Genomic DNA, 24,088 nt, shown 5'->3' with positions numbered 1-24,088 from the left:
CTCACAAGTCATTGAGAAATATGAGAGATCTATGGACAATCATCTCCTAGTGGTATTATTAACTTAATCCTCTCTACTTTACAAATATGGACCTAGAGCACAGAAAATTTAGTAACTTTCCCAAGAGCATACAGCTAAAGAATAGGAGAGTCAGGCATATTGGTCAACATTTCTAAGACAAAGATAGATTTTTGTTTAGGAAAAATCTTTAATACTACAGTTGTGGAATAAGGAATGTAGGAACCCAATTTTTTCATTATCATATAAAAAGTAGTCTTTTTGTCTTTGTTAAGCTGTTCAGTTTATATAAGAAAAGAAATTGTATCTTGATAGCACTATAGCTAGAGAGAACATTTTCCATAAATAATTCTTTTAAGAAGCCAGGATGCTTTCCAGGAAGGGAGTGTATGGGGGTAGAAAATGAAACCAGCCAAGCTGTCAAGGGCTTCAAGAGACAATATGCACTTCAGAGCTAATGTAGAAGCTTGATTTTATCATCAATATGTTTGATTAAATTTACTACCTTGGCGGGTCATCTGCACTGATTTTTATAGAGAAACAATGAAGAAAGAAATGTAAATATGGATTTTTCTATTTGTTGAGAGCCAGGGGAGAAAAAATTCTACTTTGTAATGTAGTTTTATTAGGTAAGGTTTTATAAAGATTAAGCCTTTTGCCACCCAACAATTGTTGTACCAAGACATATAAGTGATACCTTAAGCTCAACTGAACATTTTTAATAGAATATATATATATATAAATTAATATTCTGTAAGGGGTTACCACTATTGTAAGAATAAGGTACCCACTGTGTTCAAATATAATTAAGAAGGATCTACAAAGATCTACAGAAAACCTTAGAAATAAAGGAATAGACCCTGAGAAATAAGATTTATAAATTGGTTGTTTAGAATTCAATCTCTGGGTGAAACGTTATGTTAATTTTCACTTTTTTACCTACCTGATACTTTCTATATTTTGGATGAGACACATTTCTGTTGTAGTGTTGATCCATAGCTTCCCTCAGAGCCTTGTATTTTGAAGGGCTGGACTAATCTTTGATGACTATAACCAGGAGCATTCTTATTCTTTTCGGGAATACTTATCGAAATGCATTACTTGCATTTAACTCATTAAATCAGTTCTTTTTTTTTTTTTTAAGATTTTATTTATTTATTTGAGAGAGAGCACAAGTGGGGGAAGGGGCACAGGAAGAGGGAGAAGCAGGGAGCCCAAAATGGGCTCGATCCCAGGACCCTGGGATCATGACCTGAGCTGAAGGCAGACGTTTAACCAACTGAGCCATCCAGGCGTCCCTCATCAAATCATTTCTTTAATGTATGTATGTATGTGTATATTTTTAATGTGCTTTTAAGAGAGAGATGTGATTTTTCCCAAACCACAGAAAAATAAATAATGTTATCCTTTTCATTCCATAAATAAAACAATTTTAGGCTATTCATCTGATTTATTGACTCATGGAATTCAAGGACATACTCAATATCTTAGAATGTAACTAAATCTCAGAAACAATAGAACCAAGGTCCTGACTAAGTTATGATAACATTTCACCCAGACATTGAATTCTAAACAACCACTTTATAGATCTTATTTTTCATCAGTTTTCCCATTATTGCATAGGTTCTCTTGACCAAAAATTATGTGGAAGAGAATTCTATGCTGGGGATATACATACAGAACCATGTATGAAAATGGAAATCCCCATAGTCACCATGGAGATGGGGCATAGGTTGTGAGGAAAAGGAGCAGAGCTGGGGAGACCCTCAATGAGTCTATCAATGATATCCTTTACCTTCCCTCTGATTTACTAAAGCAAGTTGCAGTTTACTCTTTCTTTGTATGTAAAATGCCACAAATAAATTGGGAAATAGGCAAAAAAAGAAAAAGAGAGAGAGAGATATAAATAAAAAAGCCCAAATAACTAAGTATGTGAGGATAATAGTTATGTTCCCAAACCTGCAGGTTAGGAATACAGAGCAAATCAATCATTCAATTCTGATAAAACGTTGTTGACATTTAGAGTTAACTACACAATAATTATCCCATTTTCTCCAATAAAACTCAGGTAATCCCCAGTGCTTACGGATTGACTAATTCATTTATTCAATTGTGTACATTGAGATTTTACTATATGCCAGGAATTTTACCAGATTATGAAGTACAGTAGAAGTACATTAGAAAAGTACAGGAGGGTTCCCCTTTCTCCACATCCTTGCCAACACCTGTTGTTTCTCATGTTGTTGATTTTAGCCATTCTGACAGGTGTGAGGTCATATCTCATTGAGGTTTTGATTTGTATTTCCCTGATGATCAGTGATGTTGAGCATCCTTTCATGTGTCTGTTGGCCATCTGTATGTCTTCTTTGGAAAAATGTGTTGTCATGTCTTCTGCTGATTTTTTAATTGGATTATTCATTTTTGGGGTGTTGAGTTTTATAAGTTCTTTACATATTTTGGATATTAACCCTTTATCATATACATCCTTTGCAAATATCTTCTCCTATTCTGTAGGTTGCCTTTTAGTTTTGTTGATTGTTTCTTTTGCTGTGCAGAAGCTTTTTATTTTTATGAAGTCCCAGTAGTTTATTTTTGCTTTTATTTCCCTTGCCTCAGGAGACAGATCTAGTAAGAAGTTGTACGGCCTGTGTTCTCCTCTAAGATTTTGGTGGTTTCAAGTCTCACATTTAGGTCTTTAATCCATTTTGAGTTTATTCTTGTGTGTGCTGTAAGAAAGTGATCCAGTTTCATTCTTCTGCATGTTGCTGTCCTGTTTTCCCAACACTATTTGTTGAAGAGACTTTTTTTTTTTTTAAGATTTTATTTATTTATTTGACAGAGAGAGACACAGCAAGAGAGGGAACACAAGCAGGGGGAGTGGGCAAGGGAGAAGCAGGCTTCCTGTGGAGCAGGGAGCCCGATGCAGGACTCGATCCCAGGACGGTCCTGGGATCATGACCTGAGCCAAAGGCAGATGCTTAACGACTGAGCCATCCAGGCTCCCCAAAAAGACTGTCTTTTCTCACTGGATATTCTTTCCTGCCTCGTCAAGGATTAGTTGACCATAGAGTGTGGGTTCATTTCTGGGTTTTCTATTCTGTTCTATTGATCTATGTGTCTGTTTTTATGCCAGTACCATATTGTTTTGATCACTACAGCTTCGTAATGGAACTTGAAGTCCAGAATTGTGATGTCTCTAGCTTTGCTTCTCTTTTTCAAGTTGCTTTGGCTCTTCAGGGTCTTTTGTGGTTCCATGCAAAATTTAGGATTGTTTGTTCTAGCTCTGTGAAAAATGCTAGTGGTATTTTGATAGGGATTGCATTAAATGTGTAGATTGCGTAGTAAAGACATTTTAACAATGTTTGTTCTTCCAATCCATGAGCATGGAATGTTTTTCCATTTCCTTGTGTCATCTTCAATTTCTTTCATAAGTGTTTTATAGTTTTCAGAGTATGGGTCTTTCACTTCTTCGGTTAGGTGTATTCCTAAGTATCTTATTGTTTTTGGTGCAATTAGAAATGCGATTGATTCCTTAATTTCACTTTCTGCTGCTTCATTATTAGTGTATAGAAATGCAACACATTCCTGTATGTTGATTTTGTATCTTGTGACTTTATTGAATTCATTTATCAGTTCTAGCAGTTTTTGGGTGGAGTCTCTTGGGCTTTCTATATAAAGTACCATGTAATTACAAATAGTGGAAGTTTGACTTCTTCCTTGCTGATTTGGCTGCCTTTATTTCTTTTTGTTGTCTGATGGGTGAGTCCAGTTCTTCCAGTACTACACTAAATAACAGTGATGAGAGTGGACATCCCTGTCTTATCCCTGACTATAGAGGAAAAGCTGTTTTTCCTGATTGAGGATGATATTAGCTGTGAGTTTTTCATCTATGGCCTTTATTATGTTGGGATATGTTCCCTCTAAATCTACTTTGTTAAGGGTTTTTATCATGAATAGGTGTTGATGCTTTTGCTGCATTTATTGAAAAAATCATATGGTTCTTATCCTTTCTTTTATTAAGGTGGTGTATCACTGATTGATTTACAAATATCAAATCACCCTTGCAATCCAAGAATAAATCCCATTTGATCATGCTGAATGATTTTTTAATGTACTGTTGGATTCGGTTTGCTAGTATTTTGTTGAGAATTTTTGCATCCATGTTCATCAGGGTTATTGTCCCGTAGTTCTCTTTTTTAGTGAAGTCTATCTGGTTTTGGTACCAGGGCAATGCTGGTCTCATAGAATGAATTTGGAAGTTTTCCTTCCTTTTCCATTTTTGGAATAGTTTGAGGAGAATATGTATTAACTCTCCTTTGAATATTTGGTAGAATTCTCCTGTGAAGCCATCTGGCTCTGGATTTTTATTTGTTAGAAGTTTTTTGATTATTGATTTTCTTTGCTGGCTATCGATCTGTTCAAGTTTTCTATTTCTTCCTGTTTCAGTTTTGATAGTTTATGTTTGCTGGATTTTTTCCCATTTCTTCCAGGCTGTCCAATTTGTTGGCATACAGTTTTTCATAATATTCTCATGTAATTGTATTTCTGTGGTGCTGGTGTGTTATTTGTGATTCTCTCATTTGTGATTTTATTTATTTGGGTCCTCTCTCTTTTCTTTTTGATAAGTCTGGCTAGAGGTTTATCAATTTTAATTATCAATTAATTGAAAAAATAATTAAAATAAGATAAATTAATTAAATAAACGGAGAGATGTATCATGTTCATGGATTGATAGACTCAATACTAATGTTAAATTCTCACCATTTTGATATATAGTTTTGGCATATTCCCAATCAACACCTTGGGAGAATTTTGTGTAGGTATTAACAAGCTGATTTAATTTCTAAGGAAAGGCAAAGGAACTAGAATAGCCAAAAATTTTTGAAAAAGAAGAACAAAGTTGGAGGACTACACCTCCTGATTTCAAGAATTACTATAAACTACACTAACTGAAGACAGTGTAGCACTGATGGAGAGAGAGATACAAAGATCAATGAAACAAAGTTGAGAGCCTGGAAACAGACTTGTGATTTTTAGATAGATTAATTGATTTTTGACAAAGATGCAAAGGCAATTCAGTGGAGAAATGATGCATAATTTATTCCAACAATAGTGTGAGAATAATTAAATGTCCATAAGAAAAAACAAAAACAAAACCCCCACAACCTATACCTCATACCTTATTTTTAAAAATCTACTTTAAATGGATCATAGACCTAAAGATAAAACAGGAAATGATACAACTTTTAGGAGAAAATGTAAGAAAAAAAATCTGCATGGCCTAGGTAGGAGTTTTTAGGTATGACCTCCAAAGCACTGTTCATAAAAGAAAAAACTGATAAGCTGTACTCTATCAAAATTAAAAACTTCTGCTCTGCAAAAAACAGTGCTCAGAGAATGAAAAGACAAGCCACAGATGGGGAGAAAACGCGGTCAAAAAATATTTTGATAAAGGACTTGCGTCTCAAAACATTTATTTGAGAAATAAACCACAATTTATTTAAGAAAAGAAACCACTTGATTTTAAAAGTGGGCAAAAGATATATATGTGTGAAAATATGTTCAACATCATTAGTCATCAAGGAAATGGAAATTAAACTGCAGCAAGATACCACTACACACTTACTAAAATGACTTTAAAAATACTAGCAAGTGTGGACAAGGATGAGGAGCAATACATTGTTGATGGATATGCAAAGTGATAGAACCACTCGGGAAAGCAATTCAGCAGTCTCTTACAAATTTACCTAATATATAATGCGGCAATCCCATTCACAGGTGTTTATCCAAGAGAAATGAAAAAATTATTTTCACACAAAAACCTCTATGTAAATATGGATAGCAGCTTTATTAATGATCACCAAAAACTGGAAACAACCCAAATGTCCTTCAACCAGGGAATGAATAAGCAAACTGTGATGTATCCATAGAGTGGAATGTTAGTCAGCTACAAAGGTGAGTCATTATTATTTTTTAAACAACTACAAAAACCCACTTATTTCTCACTGTTCTGGAGGCTGGGAAATCCAAGATCAAGATGCTAGCAGATCAGTGTCTGGTGAGGACCCTCTGCCTAGTTTTCTGTTGGCTGCCCTGCTGTATCCTCACATGGAAGGGAGGGTGGGGGAGATCTTGTGTCTCTTTCTCTTTTTCTAAGAGCATTAATCCCACTCTAAAGGCCCCACCCTCAGGATTTAGTCTAACACTAATCACCTCTCAACAGTCCCACCTCAAAACACCATTATGTTGGGGATTAGGGCATCAATATATGAAATCTTGGGGGAGATACTCAGTCCATAGAACATTCTTTCTGCTCCATTATGTTTTCTTAAGGTTTGTCAGTGAGAGAATGAGGGAGATGTTGGTAGCCTGTTAGGGAAGCAGTGTCAAGTCAACGTGTTTTTTAGGATGGTAGAGACTTTGAGTCTAGTTTTAGGCCTATGAGAAGGAGCCAAGTGGAGGGTGAAGGTGGGTAAGTGATGGAGTAAGGTCCCTGAGGAGGCAGTGGGAATTAGGGTATGCCTGTGTCTCTATAGGACTAAGAAATTCTGGGACGCTTGGGTGGCTTAGTTGGTTAAGCATCTGCCTCCGGCTCAGGTCATGATCCCAGAGTCCTGGGATCGAGACCCTCATCAGGCTCCCTGATCAGCGGGGAGCCTGCTTCTCCCCTTCCCACTCCCCCTGCTTGTGCTCTCTCTCTTGCTCTCTCTCTCTGCAAAAAAAAAAAAAAAAAAAAAATGTTAGGAATAAGCAATTCTATGTACTAGTAATTATTGATTCAATTTGCTCTTTCCTGGGGCCTTCTTGTGACATCATTATCAATCTTTCAGTAACCTTATTAATTTAAAGAAGTTGGATGCTTTAGGTAATCTCCAAGACTATGTTTTATCTTTATAGCTTTTTCTATAAAGTCTACCATCTCAGAACTGAAAAGAATTTTCTGTTAAAAAATGAATTATTGATTCATGTTAACAGCATGGATGAATCTTAAATGCATCTGGTCACTGAAAGAGTTTAGACCCAAAAGCACTATGACTCCATTAGTATGACATTTTAGAACAGCAAAATTATAGGTATGGAAAACAAATCAGTGGTTTCCAGTGGCCAGGAGGTGAGGGGCGGGGTTGACTGTAAAGGGAAAGTTTGATGGCATTTTGAGAGTGAAGAAACTTGTGTAAACAACTATGGTGGGAGAATAAGTCTCTAATAATTTGTCAAAAGCCATAGAACTGTACACCACAAAAAGTGAATTTTACTGTATGTAGATTAAATAAAATCAATCAGGATATAGGCAGAACACAAGATGCATGCAGACTGGCCCACATGAATCTAAATGTATTACAAATAAATCAAATAGCCATGCTGAAGCAGGTGGAGAACAAACAGAGCTGATGTAAGTCACTTTGGAGAACAGTGTTTTGACTGGATACTGTAAGGCTAAAGCAAAAAGAACAGTGCTAAAGCAATATACTCTAGTTTTTTTGTTTTTAAAGAATTATTTATTTATTTTAGAGAGAGAGTAAGCAATAGGGTGAGAGAGTGGAGGGCAAGAAGGAGAGGGAGAGAGTGAGAACCCTCAAGCAGAACCCCCCACCCCTGGGGCTCAACCCTAGGACCCCAAGATCATGTGCTTCCAGGTCTGGAAGAAAGCAGATGCCTTTTTTATTTTTTTGGCCTACAAATAGAATATGTATATAAATAGTCAAGAGAGTGAGAAATAGCCTCTGTCAGTAGAAGATTTCAAAATTTATTTATTCATTAATTCACTCACTTAACAAGGAGGACTTAACCAAGCCTCTGTTGTGTACCAGGCACTGTGCTTGGTGTGGAAAATAATAAGCTCAAAATAAGAACAAAACTCTTGTCTTCAAGTTACTTACAGACTAATTAAGGGGCAGTAAGACACACTGACAATTATAATGCAGTGCAGTAAGTACTTTGGGAGGTAATAGAATGGCATCACTGAAGAGGTTAAATTTCCTTTGGGTTCACCAGACAGACAAGAGAAAGGGCATGCCTGGCAGAGGATGCAGAGCCTGCAGGCACAGACATGCTGGTATTTTATTTTATTATGTTATGTTAATCACCATACATTACATAATTAGTTTTTGATGTAGTGTTTCATGATTCATTATTTGCGCATAACACTCAGTGCTCCATTCAGTATGTGCCCTCTTTAATACCCATCACCAGGCTAACCCATCCCCCCACCCCCCACAAAGGGAGAACTATTAAATGTTTTTAAGCAAGGGACTGAAATGATTGGATTTACAGTTGACTTGAACAACATGGGTTTGAATTGCGGGGGTCCACTTATATGTGGATTTTTTAAAAAATAAATACAATACTGTAAATGTATTTTCTCTTCCTTATGATTTTCTTAATATTTTTTCTCTAGCATAGTTTATTGTAAAAACAGAAAATATGTTTAATCAACTCTACATTATCAGTGAGGCTTCAACAGTAGAGTATTAAGGTTTCTGGGTGTCAAAAGTTATACATGAATTTTTGAATGCAGGGGGTGTCAGTGCCTTTAACCACCGTGTTGTTGAAGGGTCATCTGTACTTTTTAAGATCATTTTAGTAGCTGTATGAAGGTTGCATTGGGAAGGGTGATCAGAAAACCAATTAGAAGCCTACTGTGGTATTGTAGTGAGAGAGGAGATGGTTTTCATGGAATCTTGAAATTTCCATGACTAAAAAGACTTTATCAATGGGTCAAGGAGTATAAAAACCATTTATCAATGGAAAATTAAGAGCGAAATCAGAAAAAAATATCAGTATGTCTATGCACTTAAAAAATAAAAATAGACCTTTTATGTAATGAATTCTCAGGTATCCAGGACTGATTCTCTAGCAGATGAATTAGTTTATTGAAGAATTCAGATTCTTTTTTCTAACTTTGTAATTGCTTGATTTAAGTTCTTATATGGTTTGCCAGATGGTCGAAAGAGAAAAGGATATGAAAAACAGTAAATTTAATCAATTTGGCTCCCTGACTGCTGCTTAAAATGGAGATTCAGGAAGGTGAAATGCTCATTACAGTGAAGTGTGTGGGTATTTGTGGAGTGCATACACATCTCCACAGATAAATCAGAGATCATTGAAAGAGAAAGTGTACATACTGGGAGAATAATTGGCTCTTCGTGTTGACGCACTAAAGTACTCTCCCACTTTTCCTATTAAAAGCTTTATTTGGTCCCTTCACCTGAATAATGTAGGCAGCACTCATTTCTCTTTCACCAGATGGGCTTACAGTTTAATGAATACATCTTACAGCTGTGGTTTGATAGACACTCCATCTCGTGTGGAGGATTGGCTAGCAGAACAATCAGAACAGCCAGATCATTTCAGTCAGTCACTTGCTTAGCAAATGAGGACTCCTCTGGAATCTGACTCCATTCATCTGAGGGCTAAAGTTATTCTCAGCTGTGCCCCCGAGGAAAGGAGAAAAACGCATTAATTGCCCTGATGGTGGTTAACAGGTGTTCTCTTCAGCTACCTAAATGTAAAGCCGTTTTGTCTTTTCACTGTAGAAGGCTTCTCGTCTTTAAGTGTGAATTCCCACTCTTAGAGCAAAACAACTCTGAAACGACTGCACTATTATTTCAATGCTTTCTTGTTTCTTAGCTATTTACAGTCATATTTAGAAATACCTATTCACTTCCCTGTCGAGAAGGCAAGAAATATATTATGCTGATGAGACAAGACAAGAGAGCAGAAAACATGTGTTTTACTTTCCGCCTGGCCATCATGGACGAGGATTAAGAGGCTCTTGGCTTTTCCTTCAAAGAAAAGAATGTTTGAACTTTGTATTTTTACCATTTCTTATGCTCATTAATGAAATCTGTTATTTTCCTATCGTTCAGAAGTTACCCGATACTTTAGTCCTCCTAAAACTAAAAACATTTTCTAATCATGGACTCTCTCCCGTTGCGGGGTATGTTTGCCAAATTACCCAAACGCCGCACGTTCACCCAGGCGACACCTGTACCTGCAAAGCCGACAGGACAATCCGGGAGGCGAGCTAGAGGAAACTACATATCCCGCCATGCCTCGCTCATGAGCACAATGGAGCCCTGTCGTCATCCGGGTCACGGGGCTGCGCGTTCCGTGCGCGCCGCCGGATTCCGGCCTGGGTGCCGCCCCGGGCGGAGGGCCCTCCTGGGCCGGGAAAACTGCAATTCCCGGCATGCGCTGCCACGGATGCGCCTGCGTACAGGAGCTACCGCGCCGGAGCGGGTTGGTTTAAAGCGCTGTGTTAGTTCCATGGAAACCGGCCTGCCTGCTGAGGGATAGAGCTACCGGTGGACAGATGGAGTGTGAGGTAAGGCTACCGGCCGTGGACGGGGTGCCGGTCCTGCGGGGGGAGTTGGCGACTCAGCCAAGACCATCATGATCTCCTCCTGCCGCCCTCTCATTCTCTTGGCAGTGTTTAGTCTCCGCCCCCCCGGCCCCAGGAGCCTAATTTATGGCGCTTCTGCGCTGGATGCAGGTGAAAACCGTTTAGGAGCTAAGTTTGCGTTGGACTGGCTGCAGCTGAGGGACGGAGGATAGCCACCAGGGAGGGCCTTCAGATAAGCCCCAATACCACCTTTTCTTTATATGTTAGGTTGGAGGTTACAGGTTCTTAGGAAAGCCATTTCGACGTGTTTTTTGTTTAATTTTTGTCACCTGTTATATTCCCCGATCTGCTTTTTAGAATGCATTCGTTCCTTGAAGTTTTCCCAGTACCTGACACTTGTGCTAGAACAGAATAGATGTTCGTTAAATTTTTGTTGAGTTTTCCGTTTGTTTGCCAGCCACAGTGCCCCATTCACTGTGCTAGGCTCTGAAGATGGGGAGAGATCAATCTGACCGTACTTCGGAGAACTCAGTCTAGCTCGAACACCCACACACTCCTCCACTTGTTCATAGTGGAGCACCTAGGGACGCTCAGTTCCCTGGATCCTTTCTGTTCTCCGTTAGACAGTCTTGTGGCTTTACAAGTGGCATGTGCGTTGACAACTCCAAAATTTATATCGCCAGCCCACACTTCTTCCCTGAACTCCGAATTAACAAGTTCAGTCTTGTTGTGGCCATCTTTTCTGTTTTACATTTAACATTTCCAAAACAACTCAATCTTTCAGCTAAAACCAGTTCTGACAGGCTTCCATTGTCTCAATTAATGGCAACACCATCCTTCCAATTATATCCTTGCTCTCATATTTCATATCTAATCCATCAGCAAAACCAATCTTTAAAATATATCTGGAGTCTGACCACTTCTTACTATTCTCTTGCTATCACCCCGGTCCTAGCCAATGGCACCTCCTGCCTGGGTTATTGTAGCAGCTTCCCAACTGGTCTTTCTACCTCTATGGTTGTCCTACCCTCCTGGGAGGGTATCCAGAGTGATCCAGTTAAAAGGTAAGTTACATCACAGCACTCCTCCACTCTACACAGTCCAATGGTTCTGAGAGTCACTGAGAGTAAAAGCCAAAACTTTAAGACCTAATGTGATCTGGTCCCTTTATTACCTTCTGACCTCACCTTCTGTAGTTCTCTCCTTCACTTACTCCTCTCCAGCCAGACTGACCTCCTTACAGTTTGTAAGGATCTTTGTACTCACTGATCTTTGTACTCACTGTTTACTCTTTCTGGACTTTTCAGTCACCTGACTTTTACTAGTATATTACTTAAGACATTGGTCTTATTCATGCCATCCTTTCAATGAGGTAACCTACTTAGGAGCTCCATAGACATACTCTCCCTAAATACAGAAACAGAATTGTATTAATTTGATAATGATACGTTTATGAAAGTAGCTATGAATGCACTTTCTTTAAAAGTTTATATATTAGTATTTTTATTATTGTTACGATCAAGCATCAGGCCTTGGGTTCAAGACTACATTCAATGCTATTTGCATCTTTTCAAAAACTGCAAAGCACACATAAGTCAAGCCATAGTCTCTTTGCTGCAATATTAGCAATTAGAGCTAGATTCTTTTCTTGTAAGATTGTATTTCTTAGACTCCGAGCTTTTGAGCTATGCCTTCTGAGGATCTGCCAAGTGGCCAGTGGACTGTGTGTGGGGCCTGCCAGCTGAGGGAGGACAGGCAAGGGTATACTGCAGTGAAAGTGAGAATCTTTCCTGACTCAGCAGATTTACTGGATCCCAGGTAGTTACCTCACTCTTCCTTTAACAGGCTCCCAGGTATTCCGGGACTCTCCCTGGTGGATATTAAGGCTGTCTTAGTCTTGCTATTCATCTACCATTGATTGCTTCCTCGAGCTCTCCTGACCTTGATATGTTTTCTTTTTTTTTTCCCCATTGCAGGGGAGGTTTGTGGAGGAATGGTTTTCAGTTAATCCTAGGACCTGTTTTTAATCTCCAAAGGGTAGATTGGCTTGTTTAGTGGTTTTTTTTTTTTTTTTTTTTTGGCTTGTTTAGTTTTCCAGTCAACTTCTTGGATGACTTGCACGTGTTCATCAGTGATTCACTAAGAGGATATTTCAAGAACACCGCCATGTTCACTTAGAAGCTTTATCCCTTGCCCAACATCAGTCTGTCCCAAGCATCTCACTCTTCCCTTTCTTAGGGTGAATTTTCTTTCCGGAAACCTGAATGGCTCCAGGGTAGATCAGGTTCAGGTGGGCATGAGTGATGAGGGGAATCAAATTCTTACTCAAACATATATAAACTTTCTCTTAAAAAAAAAATTAATTTGGTTTTAAATTTTGTTTTTATGGCTGAAAGTGCACATGATACTGTAAAGTAAGTGTGAGCATTTTATACATATCATAGGTACTTTAGGGAAATATCAGCAAAACTGTGACATTTCAACAATACATGAAAAAATTTTATTTTATTTATTTATTTTTTAAGATTTTATTTATTATTTGATAGAGACACAGCGAGAGAGGGAACACAAACAGGGGGAGTGGGAGAGGGAGAAGTAGGCTTCCCGCTGAGCAGGGAGCCCCGATGCCGGCCTGGATTCCAGGACCCTGGGATCTCGACCTGAGCCGAAGGCAGATGCTTAACGACTGAGCTACCCAGGCACCCCTACATGAAAAAATTTTAGATGGGAATCTGTATCCCATTCAAAATACGTGGTAAACTTGTATTCCATTTTCTGTATTTTTTCCCTAAAATGGACTAATATTTGTATTAGTATTTTATGCTTGGCTTTTGATATAAGTTAATAGAGGCCATCCTTTGTATTATAACTAGCTGCCTCAGCCTAACAAGTTACCAGGGAAATTGTCCTCCCTCACATCTCCGGTAGTACTTGTCCTTTCTTTTACCACCCCTTCTACTTGTTTCTCCACCAACTATTGCCTGGGGCGACTGTGTTTCAGGAATGTTTTTGCTGCAAGGAACAGAAAAACATGACTAAGCTTATTTTTCTCAAATAAGCAGAGGTTGGATGTTGCTAGTTTTGGGCAAGAAAAAAAAAAAAACCTCAGGTTAATCTGAACTTCTCTGGCCTTTTCCTTGTATTTCTCAGATGCTGATGATCCCTAGCTCTCTGTGTCTAAAAGTGAGGCACTGCATGGCTGACTAAAAGAGAGCTCTCAGAGCTCTGGGCCTCATACAGGGAAGTAAAGGACCGGCACCATCATTTCAGTTTTTTCTATCAGAAAAACAAAAGCCTTCTCAGAAGCTCCTTGCAAATTTTTTGCCTAAAGTCTCATTGGCCAGAATGTGTCACATGGCTGTGCCAGCTGCAAGGGAGGCTGGGGACATGAACTCTTCAGCTTCTTTTATAGAGAAAACAAAGGAGTCAACTCTGTCTACCCCAAATCTTATTAAACACTTTACATTTCCTCCCCACTTCAAGCCTGGTTTATTTCTAGGTGGGCAGTAACAAGACAGCAGGTGATAGAAAATGGAATGGAGGGTAAATCCATGTGGTGTTTCTCTGTTGTTACCCTTCCATTTTCTCCCCACCCACACTCCCCAACCCTAACCCTGGTCTTATGGAGGCTCTTCCTTCTATTACCTAAGGAACACTATCCTGGTACATGTGGTAACATGAGCAGGAGTCTCCAAATCTGGCTTTTTTCCAGAAACATGGATGAAACTTACTTCAACTCTTTGTAGATCCAAAGACTTTGTTACTGTCTATACCGTTGTCTTTCTCTTCAGGAAATTTTGAAAGCATGGATGGAAATTAATAATAGAGAGCTTCTTTGCCCCCATGTCCTTAAGCTGATCATTAACAGAAAATCTTTTAACAAATTCAGATTACATGTGTCAGAAATGCTTTCTGTTTCATAGAAGAGAATAAAAGAGAGAAATCCTGGTCAGAAGCACTAAAATAAGAGTAAAAAGAAAATTTGTACCCTTTGACCTACATCAGTCCATTTCCCCTTCCCTCCACCTCATTCTATTCTCTGTTTCTATGAAATCAACCTTTTTTTTTTTAATTCCACATATAAATGATATCAAACAATATTTTTCTGCTCTGGTTCATCTCACATAGCATAATGCCCTCTAGATTCATCAATGTCAGTGGCAGGATTTTCTTTTTATGGCTGAATAATATTTTATTATATATATTATATATATAATATATATATAAAAATCACTTCTTTGTCCATTCATCTGGTGAATGACATTTAGGTTGTTTCTCTATATTGGCTATGGTGAATAATGCTGCACTGAACATGAGTGAACAGGTACTTCTTTAAAATCCTGTCTTTGATTCCTTTGTATATATACAAAGGAGTGGGATTGCTGGATCATATGGTAGTTATATTTTTAATTTTTTGAGGAACTTCCATACTGTTTTCCATAAATGGCTGTACCATTTTATATTCCCACCAACAGTGTATGAGGGTTCACTTATCTCCACATCTTCACCAACATTTGCTATCTTCTTGATAATAGCTATCCTAACAGGTGTGAGGTGATATTTCATTGTGGTTTTGATTTGCGTTTCCCTGGTGATTAGTGATTTGAGCACCTTTTAATTTATCTATTGGCCATCTCTTTGTTGTCTTTGGAGAAAATGTCTGTTAAGATCCTCTGCTCATTTTTTTTAGTTTCTTTGCATTTTTGCTATTGAGTTATATGAGTTCTTTATATATTTTGGACATTAACTGCTTATCAAATCTGTGGTATGCAATTATTTACTATGATTCTGTAGGTTACCTTTTCAAATAAGTTCTGAGGATCTAATGTACAGCATGGTAGCATAGTAATATGTTGTATAGTTGAAAGTTGTGAGAGTAGATCACACACACAACACACACAAAGTTAACTATGTTATCTATGTGGGGTGATGAATGTGTTAATTATCTTGATCTTGGTAACCATTCTACAGTGTATATGTATATCAAATCATCACATTGTACACTTTAAATAAAATTATATTCAATTATTCCTCAGTAAAGTTAAAAGACTAGACCATTCTCTGGGACCTGTTGTGGGGAGATAAAAGGTGACTGGAGAGCTATTTCAAGATGAAGAAATGTTCGGGGCACCTGGGTGGCTTAGTCGTTAAGTATCTGCCTTCGGCTCAGATCGTGGTCCCAGGGTCCTGGGATCGAGCCCTGCATCAGGCTCCCTGCTTGGTGGGAAGCCTGCTTCTCCCTCTCTCACTCCCCCTACTTGTGTTCCCTCTCTCGCTGTGTCTCTCTGTCAAATAAATAAATCAATCTTTTTAAAAAAAAAAAAAAGTGAAGCAATGTTCTTGATATTGGCAAGAAACTCAGTCTTTTCACTGTCCCTCATCATGCTGCTACCCCCTTAAATCCTGCCACCAGTTTTCCCACTTCTTTAATTCTTGCCTTGAGTGATGGAGACTATCAATTACTTGGACCTGAGGTAGTCACCACTTGCACTGCCTGGGAGGTGAGGGGAAGAGAGATCTCTGATTACACAGCAAGAGGGGGAGAAAAGATGTGTTCCTAATATCCAAAGTGGAATCTTTGTGAACGTTTCCATGGGAGCACTGTTGCTAGTAATGGTTAAGGTTTACAGTTGGTTGGTATAGAAATGTCTATACAAAAGGTTGGAGTTGCAGGAAAATGTCCTTAAAGTTTCTTTCCCCAATGACCTTGTCATTGAACTTTGGGCCCATGATTCATCTATATGTTGGGACTGCTTCTTCTATGCTAATTCTGCCTAATTCTGTCACTAATATTTCAAAATATTAGGAAAGAAGAGAAGTCTGGAAATTTTATGTCAATAGCTATAGAAGAGTCTTTGCTAGGCTATGAAGTTAAGTTTGCAAATTATTTTTTAAAATCACTGCTTCAATGTAGTTGGTAAATTTATCTTACAACAAGTGCTCAGAAATCTAAGTATAGAATGTTTTTCTGAAAGGTTGGTTAGAGTATGTTAAAATGGTGATGGCTAGTAATGAAAGAAGTAATAATTCCCTTAGCCAAGTCATAGATCCTAGTTATGTGTCTATACTACCAGATAGATAGACTAGATTATGATGAAATAACAAACTACTCAACAATCTCAGTGGCTTATAACAACGTAAGTTTATTGCCCACTCACACTGGATGTCATGGACAGGCCATAGCTCTGCTTCATGTCTTCTTCACTGTGGAATCTTGGCACACTAAGCCGGCCCTATCTGGGTTGTTGCTCATCTCATGGAGGGGAGAAAGAAGGAGATGATGAATGACAAGTTGGCTCTTAAAGTTCCCACCCACATTAAACTGACCAAAGCAAGACACATGGCCATTCCTGACCTCAACAGAACAGGGATGTGTAATTCTCCCACAAGAAGGGACAGTGACTATTTTGAACCATAATAGAACCTACTATACCAATATTGTGACTTTAATCTCAGGTGCATATGGAAACTACAGTGTCCAGACCGGTCCTCTCTCCAACCCACATCAATGCTACAGCTTCTGAAACATTCACGGTACTTCAGGAAAGGATGAGAATAGTTGAGGAACAGACCAGTTCTCTGAGGGATGACCTAATAATGTTGGACTTTGGTGAAAAAAGGTAATAAATGGAAAATGAACTAGATCTTTGTAGGTTGAAGAATTCTTAGGAGTCATAGTACAGATGGTTCAGCAGATGAAATACAGGTATTTATAAAAGAATTGAAAAAAAAGTTTCCATTTGCACATTAATTAGAAAATATTTGTGAGATAGAGTTGTCATCTTGTAATAGAGCTACTACCACTATTCCCCTGAACAGATACTTATTTCAAATGAGGAGGTGGGTCGGGGATGGGGTAACAGGATGATAGGCATTAAGGAGAGTCCGTGATACAATGAGCACTGGGTGTTATAGGCAACTGATTAATCCCTGAACTCTACCTCTGAAAATAATAATACACTATATGTTAATTTATTGAATTCAAATAAAATAAAATTTTAAAAATGTGCTAATTAGGTGCACAAACTGTTCATCTTCAAAACTTGATTGAAAACAAATATGGAATTTTTGTATAATTAGAAAAAATGTAGTTCATATTTTTAAAATCAAAAATAGACTTTGATATTAGTTAAGGTGAACATCTAAACTTGATTCATGCCATTGATATTGTCTTCATTTTCTTTCCCCAGATTTATTGTAAATTAAAAGAAAGGTTTTAAATCTTTAAAAAAATTTCCTAATTTAAAATGAGGTACTCAAAAAAAAAAAAAAAAATCCCACCTTTTTTTCCCCTTGGCTAAAGAAGGTATTGCCACTAAAAGTTGGATGATTAATGGCCTGAGGAATCTGGGTACTTAAGCAGCCAATATCAAATTTGCTGGTGTGATTTTCTTTAAGATTACAATATATTTCTTTAGTGTCTCTCATGAAAACCTAAAATTATTATAGTTGGTATTATAGCACCCACAGAATGAATAATTCTTCAGTAGTTAGAGATTAAATTTGTATAGATGCTGAGTATGTGAGAATAAAGTAGGAATGTTTATTATGACCTTGTTTAAAATTTTTCTAAAAATATGTGAATATATTTCCTCCATGCTAACTTTAATTTTTTATAATTATAGATTTATTATTTAACATGTTTTATGTACCACATAAAACTTTACAAAAAATTCACATTAAAAGAAACAACCGTTATAAAGTCAGTGGTCTTTATCCAACTGACATTAGTCTCATCCTCTTTACCTAATGGTGCTTTCTATATTTAAATTTGGAGAACTAACAGATGCTTAACTAAGGAATCTAATTTTTATTCTTGGTAGAAATGACCTGATGATTGGGATTACCATAGTACACATTGCATTGCATAATATTGTTAAATTGGGATCTTTGTCCAGAGGCCAACTGGAGACTCCGAAATGTTTAGAAGAACCTGTGAGCCAGAATAGCATTAGTCCCATCCAGAACGAAATGTTTTGTTCAGGAAAACCAGATATTCTATGGAAGAACTGTGAGTTTCTGGTAAATCGAATGTGCCGTCTGGAAAGCCTCATCCAGTCCTTGAAGATGAACATCTTTCGTCTGCAAACTGAAAAGGATTTGAATCCACAGAAAACAGGTACAGAGAGAAGAGAATCATCAGAAATTTGGTCCTGTATGGGTGCTTAATGAGTTTATGATTCTTTTCCTTTCCTGACCTTCTTTCAACTGCTCCATGACCCTCCTGTGCTGTTGGGTAGCTTTTCTGAAGGATCGACTGAATGCAATACAGGAGGAGCATTCCAAGGACTTGAAGCTGTTGCATCTTGAAGTGATGAATTTGCGCCAGCAACTAAGAGATGTAAAAGAGGAAGAAGACAAGGCACAAGAAGAAGTGCAAAGGTTGACTGCCACCCTGGAGATTGCCTCAGAGACAAAGGTTTGAATCCAGATTTCTGAAATACAGATTCACTGTTATCTGTTAACTGGAGGAGGCAACAGACCCATAAAATTGACTTTTAAAATTAGGTGATATGATGTAAGGATTCTTGACATTTCAAAGTTACCTACATTGATAACCTAAACTATTGTGTACTATCAGTAATGTGGTGTTTATAGAGCCCTTACCCTGATATGCATGAGAGTGGGAGTCCAAGGGTATAAGGCAGAGTCTCTGCTCTTCCAAGAGCTTATATGCTAGCTGGGAGAACAAGGAATAGCATGAAAAACTAAATAGAGAAAAAATAAGGACATAGGAAGTGTTAAAGAACAGTGTAGGACAGTAAGTGAATATTGACGTGTGTTTTGTGTTCAGGTGGGTTTGAGAGGGTGGGTATGCCCTATCTACCTAGAGTAGATTAGCGTAGGCTTCAAGGAAGAGGTAAGTCATGAGCTGAATTTTGTAGAAGGCAAAGTAGAGAGGTGAGGACATTTCAAGGAGTACACACAGAGGCAGGAAAGAATATAGAGTAGGATAATAAACTGACAATTTTGTTCTCCCTTCAAGGGCCAGGCAGTATAATAGATGGTCAACATGTTATTTTGTTAAATTTTTGAAAAACCTCATGACAGGATGATACTGTCCCCATTTTAGTAATAAGAGCATTGGGCCCCAGAGAGAACTCATTTCTCTAAGATGACACTTCCCTATTTTCTTCCTGTTACCCAGCTTTGAACTTAGATTTTTCCACTGATAAAGTTAGAGGAAATGCATAAACTAGCCTGAGAGGAGTGAGGATTGGGGGGGGGGGGAATAAATTGGACATTAGTGAGGGATCACATTATAGAGGATTTCAAAATCAAGAATAATCAGTAGTTGGGCTTGATACTATGGGGGTGATTATCATTTTTGATAAGGAAGTGACATAACAAAAATAAGAAAACTAATCTGGCAGTGGTGTAGAGTTTTGGGAAACCAATTAGGAGTCCATTGCATGATTTGAGCCACAAGCCTTATTAGATCTGACTTAGGGTGGCATTTTGAAAAGAAATGTTTTATGAAGAAAGATATGTTAGAATATGATACTGGACAGGAGCTGAGTATAGGAAAGAAGGCAAAGATGACTGAGGTTTTACATCTTGGATTGTGGTGCCATTAATAGTGATATAAAAGAGAATAAATAGTGAAAGCTGTATTTTTGATCCTCAGCTCCTAAGCACGGATAATATTTGAGGCAAGAAGAGATTGAATACTTAAACAAACAAACAAAAAAAAGAATATACTTTGTAAGAAAAAGTTCCGTCAATTACCAGGTTCTCTCATTATTGAATTTTACATAAAAGTGAATGTGTTTGGGGTCCCTTTGTGGCTCAGTCAAGTGTCCGACTCTTGGTTTCAGCTCAGGTCATGATCTCATGGGTTGTGAGATTGAGCCCTGCCTGGGGTGGGGGGGTGGTTTGCTTGAAGATTCTCTCCCTCTGCCCCTCCACCAACTTGTGCATGCATTCTCTCTCTCTCTCCTTTTTTCCTTTTTTTCCTTTTTTTAATACAAATTCAATTAATCAACCTATAGTGTATTATTAGTTTCAGAGGTAGAGTTCAGATTCATCAGTTGTATATAACACCCAGTGCATCCCCCTACCCATCTCCCCTCCAGCAACCCTTAGTTTGTTTCCTATAGCTAAGAGTCTCTTATGGTTTGTCTCCCTCTCTGATTTCATCTTACTTTATTTTTCCCTCCCTTCCCCTACATTCATCTGTTTTGTTTCTTAAATTCCGCATATGAGTGAGATCATATGATGATTGTCTTTCTCTGACTTATTTCGCTTAGCATAATACCCTCTAGTTCCATCCTCTTCATTGCATGTGGCAAGATTTCACTTTTTTGAAGGCTGTGTAATATTACATTGTATGTATATGTGTGTGTGTGTGTGTGTGTATATATAGCACATCTTTTTTTTTTTTTAAGATTTTATTTATTTATTTGACAGACACAGTGAGAGAGAGAACACAGCAGGGGGAGTGGGAGAGGGAGAAGCAGGCTTCCAGCAGAGCAGGGAGCCCGATGCGGGGCTCGATCCCAGGACCCTGGTATCATGACCTGAGCTGAAGGCAGAAACTTAATGACTGAGCCACCCAGGCGCCCCTATAGCACATCTTCTTTATCCATTCATCTGTTGATGGACATCTGGGCTCTTTCCATAGTTTGGCTATTGTGGACATTGTTGCTATAAACATTGGGGTGCAGGTGCCCCTTTGGATCACTACATTTGTATCTTTGGCGTAAATACCTAGTAGTGCTGGCTCTGGTGTTAACATTATGAGGAATCTTCATACTGTTATCCACAGTGGCTGCACCAGTTTGCATTCCCACCAACAGTGTAAGAAGGTTCCCATCTGGCAAGGTTCTCCACATCCTTGCCAACATTTGTTGTTTCCTGACTTGTTAATTTTAGCCATTCTGACTGGTGTGAGATGGTATCTCATTATGGTTTTGATTTGTATTTCCCTGATGCCAGGTGATGTTGATCTTTTCGTGTGTCTGTTGGCCATTTGTTTGTCTTTGGAAAAATGTTCATGTTTTCTGCCCATTTCTTGAGTGGATTATTTGATTTTTGCGTGTTTTGCAAATATCTTCTCCCATTCTGTCAGTTGTCTTTTGGTTTTGTTGACTGTTTTCTTTGGTGTGCAAAAGCTTTTTATCTTGATGAAGTCCCAATAGTTCATTAAAATAAATCTTTAAAAAAAATAAAAATAAAAGGGAAAATAATAGAAGTCATGAATCAAAGTGATAAAATAACTTTCTTTTTAAATATCTCGTTGTAATAATTATTTTAGACTCACAATAAGAAGTATTTATAACTATATTCGGAATAGCATATATAGGTTGCTAGAAAAAAGTCTAGATTTGAACTGATGTGCCTATAGACAGTTTCTTTCTTCATTTCAGATTATTTAGAACCTTTTCCCCTTGTACTTTTAGAAGAATGCAGCCATTATTGAAGAGGAATTGAAGACCACAAAACGCAAAATGAACCTGAAAATTCAGGAGGTAAGATAAAAAAAAGGTTCTGGAGGGTGGAGGGGGCATTGGAATTGCTGAGGGGAAGTCAAGAAGGTAGAAAGAATGAAAAACTTTGAAGAAAAAATATGTTACTGTGGAGTAGGAAGATTTTAAAAATATGCCACGTGAAATTCAAGTGAAAGTGGCTACCCTTATTTGACATTAAGAGTTTCTTTTGCCTCAGTATGGCCCTACAACCAGAAATAAAGTAAGTGCTTTGTGAGCCAGGAAGGAAATTAGTTACCATGAAATTCATATGCTAGAGCTAAGTGAACACATGCATCCAAAGACCTTTTAAACTAAAGTTGTGTTTAAAACAAAAAGCTTTTAATAAGCCTGCTCATCTAATTTTACCTTGAAACCTCCATTTCAGCCTAAGTTTTAGTAGATAACAGATTGGGATTTGTGAAGTAGGTGGCTGCTAAAAGTTGCTGGACTAAAAATTGGCAGCTGAAAACAGTGGAAGAGTCAGGAGAATTAGTAATCCCACACACCCTGACCTAAAAACCTCAGTATTCCCTGACAGAATAATCATTGATGTTTATCCAAATCAAAAGGATCCAAATTATATTTAAAATACCAAGAAGTAGATATACTTTTAAAGAAAATTCTTATGCAAAATTACTTTTTTAAGTTACGATTTTTAGTGCATGAGGTGTTAAGTATAGCTATCTGGAAAATTCTCTCATGTACTTATTTGCCAGTAGCTACTGATAAAAGCATGATTTTTCATAGAATGTATTACATTTCGTGTATTTTTTTTAGTTTTTAGATATTTTAGTAGACTCTTTTTTTTAGAGAAGTTTTGCATTTATAGAAAAATTGCACAGAAAACAGTTCTCATAAACCTGCTCTCCCCATCCCTCCAGTTTCCCCTATTATATTAGTGTGGTACGTTTGTTAAATTTGACAAACTAGTCTTGTTCATAAATAAATTGATAAATCATTACTAGCTAAAGTCCACAGTTTATATTAAGATTCACCCTTTGTTCATTACATTATCTCACAGAATAGTATCACTGCCCTAAAAATGCTCTGTGCTCCATATACCCATCCCTCCCACCTCCTCTTCCTGAGCCCCTGGCAACCACTGATCTTTTCACTGTCTGTAGTTTTGTTATAGTTGGAATGATTCAGTGTGTGGTTGTTTTGGACTGGCTTCTTTCACTTAGCATATGCATTTAACGTACCTCCAAGCCTTGTCATGGTATGGTAACTCATTTTATTGCTAAACAATATTCCAGTTGTATGGATGTACCACAGTTCGTTTATCCATTCATCTATTGAAGAACATCTTGGTTGCTTCTGAGTTTTGGCAATTGTGAATAAAGCTGCTATAAACATTCATATGCAGGTTTTTGTGTGGACATGTTATCTACTCATTTGGATAAATACCTAGAGCACAATTGCTGGATCATCTGGTAAGCTTTTGTTTACCTTTGTAAGAAAGTGCCAACCTGTCTTAAAAACTGGCTGTACCATTTTCCATTCATACCAACAATGAGTTCCTTTTGCTCCACATTCTCATCACCATGGTGTCTTGTCAGTTTTTTGAATTTTTGCCATTCTATTATGTGTGTAGTGGTATCTTGTTTTAATTATAATTACCTAATGATATATGATATTGAATATCTTTTTATATGCTTATTTGCCATCTGTATATCTCATTTGGTGAGGTGTCTGTTAGATCTTATGCTTATTTTGTAATTGGGTTGTTTGTTTTCTTATGTTGAGTTTTAAGAGTTCTTTGTATATTTTGGATGCTAGTCCTTAATCAAATATGTGTTTTGCAGTTTTTTTCTCCATTCTGTAGCTTGTTTGCAGAGCAGAAGCTTTTAATTTTGATGAAGTCCAACTTACTAATTTTTTCTTTCAGGAACTGTACTTTTGGTGTCATAAGTCATCACCAAACCCAACACACCAAGATTTTTCTCCTGTGTTATTTTTAGAAGCCTTATAGTTTTGCATTTTAAATTTAAATAAATGATACATTTCGAATTAATGACGTGAGGTCTGTATCTAGATTCTTTGTGTGTGTGTGTGTGTGTGTGTATGTCTAGTTGTTTCAGCACCATTTGTTTAAAACACTATCAGTGATTACCATTTATCATTACTCTTTATTAGGAAAGTCTTAATTCTGAGTGCTGTGATAAAATCTTGAATTTTTTATTGAACCCCGTCAAGGATCCTTAGAAGGACTGTCCTTGTCAAAATGCATTTTGGTATTCAAGCAGGAAGGATG

The 24,088-nt window shown here is 37.6% G+C and overlaps 1 protein-coding gene across 2 annotated transcripts in view; it reads left to right on the top strand.

Moving 5' to 3' along the window:
* Nucleotides 1-10,163: 10,163 nt before the first annotated feature.
* The window catches only part of CCDC150 (coiled-coil domain containing 150), a 77,495-nt gene continuing 63,570 nt past the window's right edge, over nt 10,164-24,088 (top strand). Inside the window, exons 1-6 of one of the 2 annotated variants that reach the window (XM_035007488.1) lie at nt 10,164-10,345; nt 16,820-16,983; nt 18,262-18,482; nt 18,604-18,782; nt 21,766-21,834; nt 23,201-23,267. Coding sequence is in view for 1 of the 2 variants with exons in the window: in XM_035007489.1 (XP_034863380.1) it covers nt 10,334-10,345; nt 16,820-16,983; nt 18,262-18,482; nt 18,604-18,782; nt 21,766-21,834 (645 nt within the window). In the remaining variant the exon portion in view is untranslated. The remainder of the gene's footprint in view (nt 10,346-16,819; nt 16,984-18,261; nt 18,483-18,603; nt 18,783-21,765; nt 21,835-23,200; nt 23,268-24,088) is intronic. The other variant, XM_035007489.1, reaches the window with a different exon arrangement.

This window comes from Mirounga leonina, unplaced genomic scaffold (assembly GCF_011800145.1).
Source record: "Mirounga leonina isolate KUSES-001 unplaced genomic scaffold, KU_Mleo_1.0 Mir_151, whole genome shotgun sequence".
Lineage (NCBI taxonomy): Eukaryota > Metazoa > Chordata > Mammalia > Carnivora > Phocidae > Mirounga > Mirounga leonina.
The sequence above is the reverse complement of the archived record's forward strand: the minus strand, read 5'-3'. Positions and strand labels throughout refer to the sequence as shown.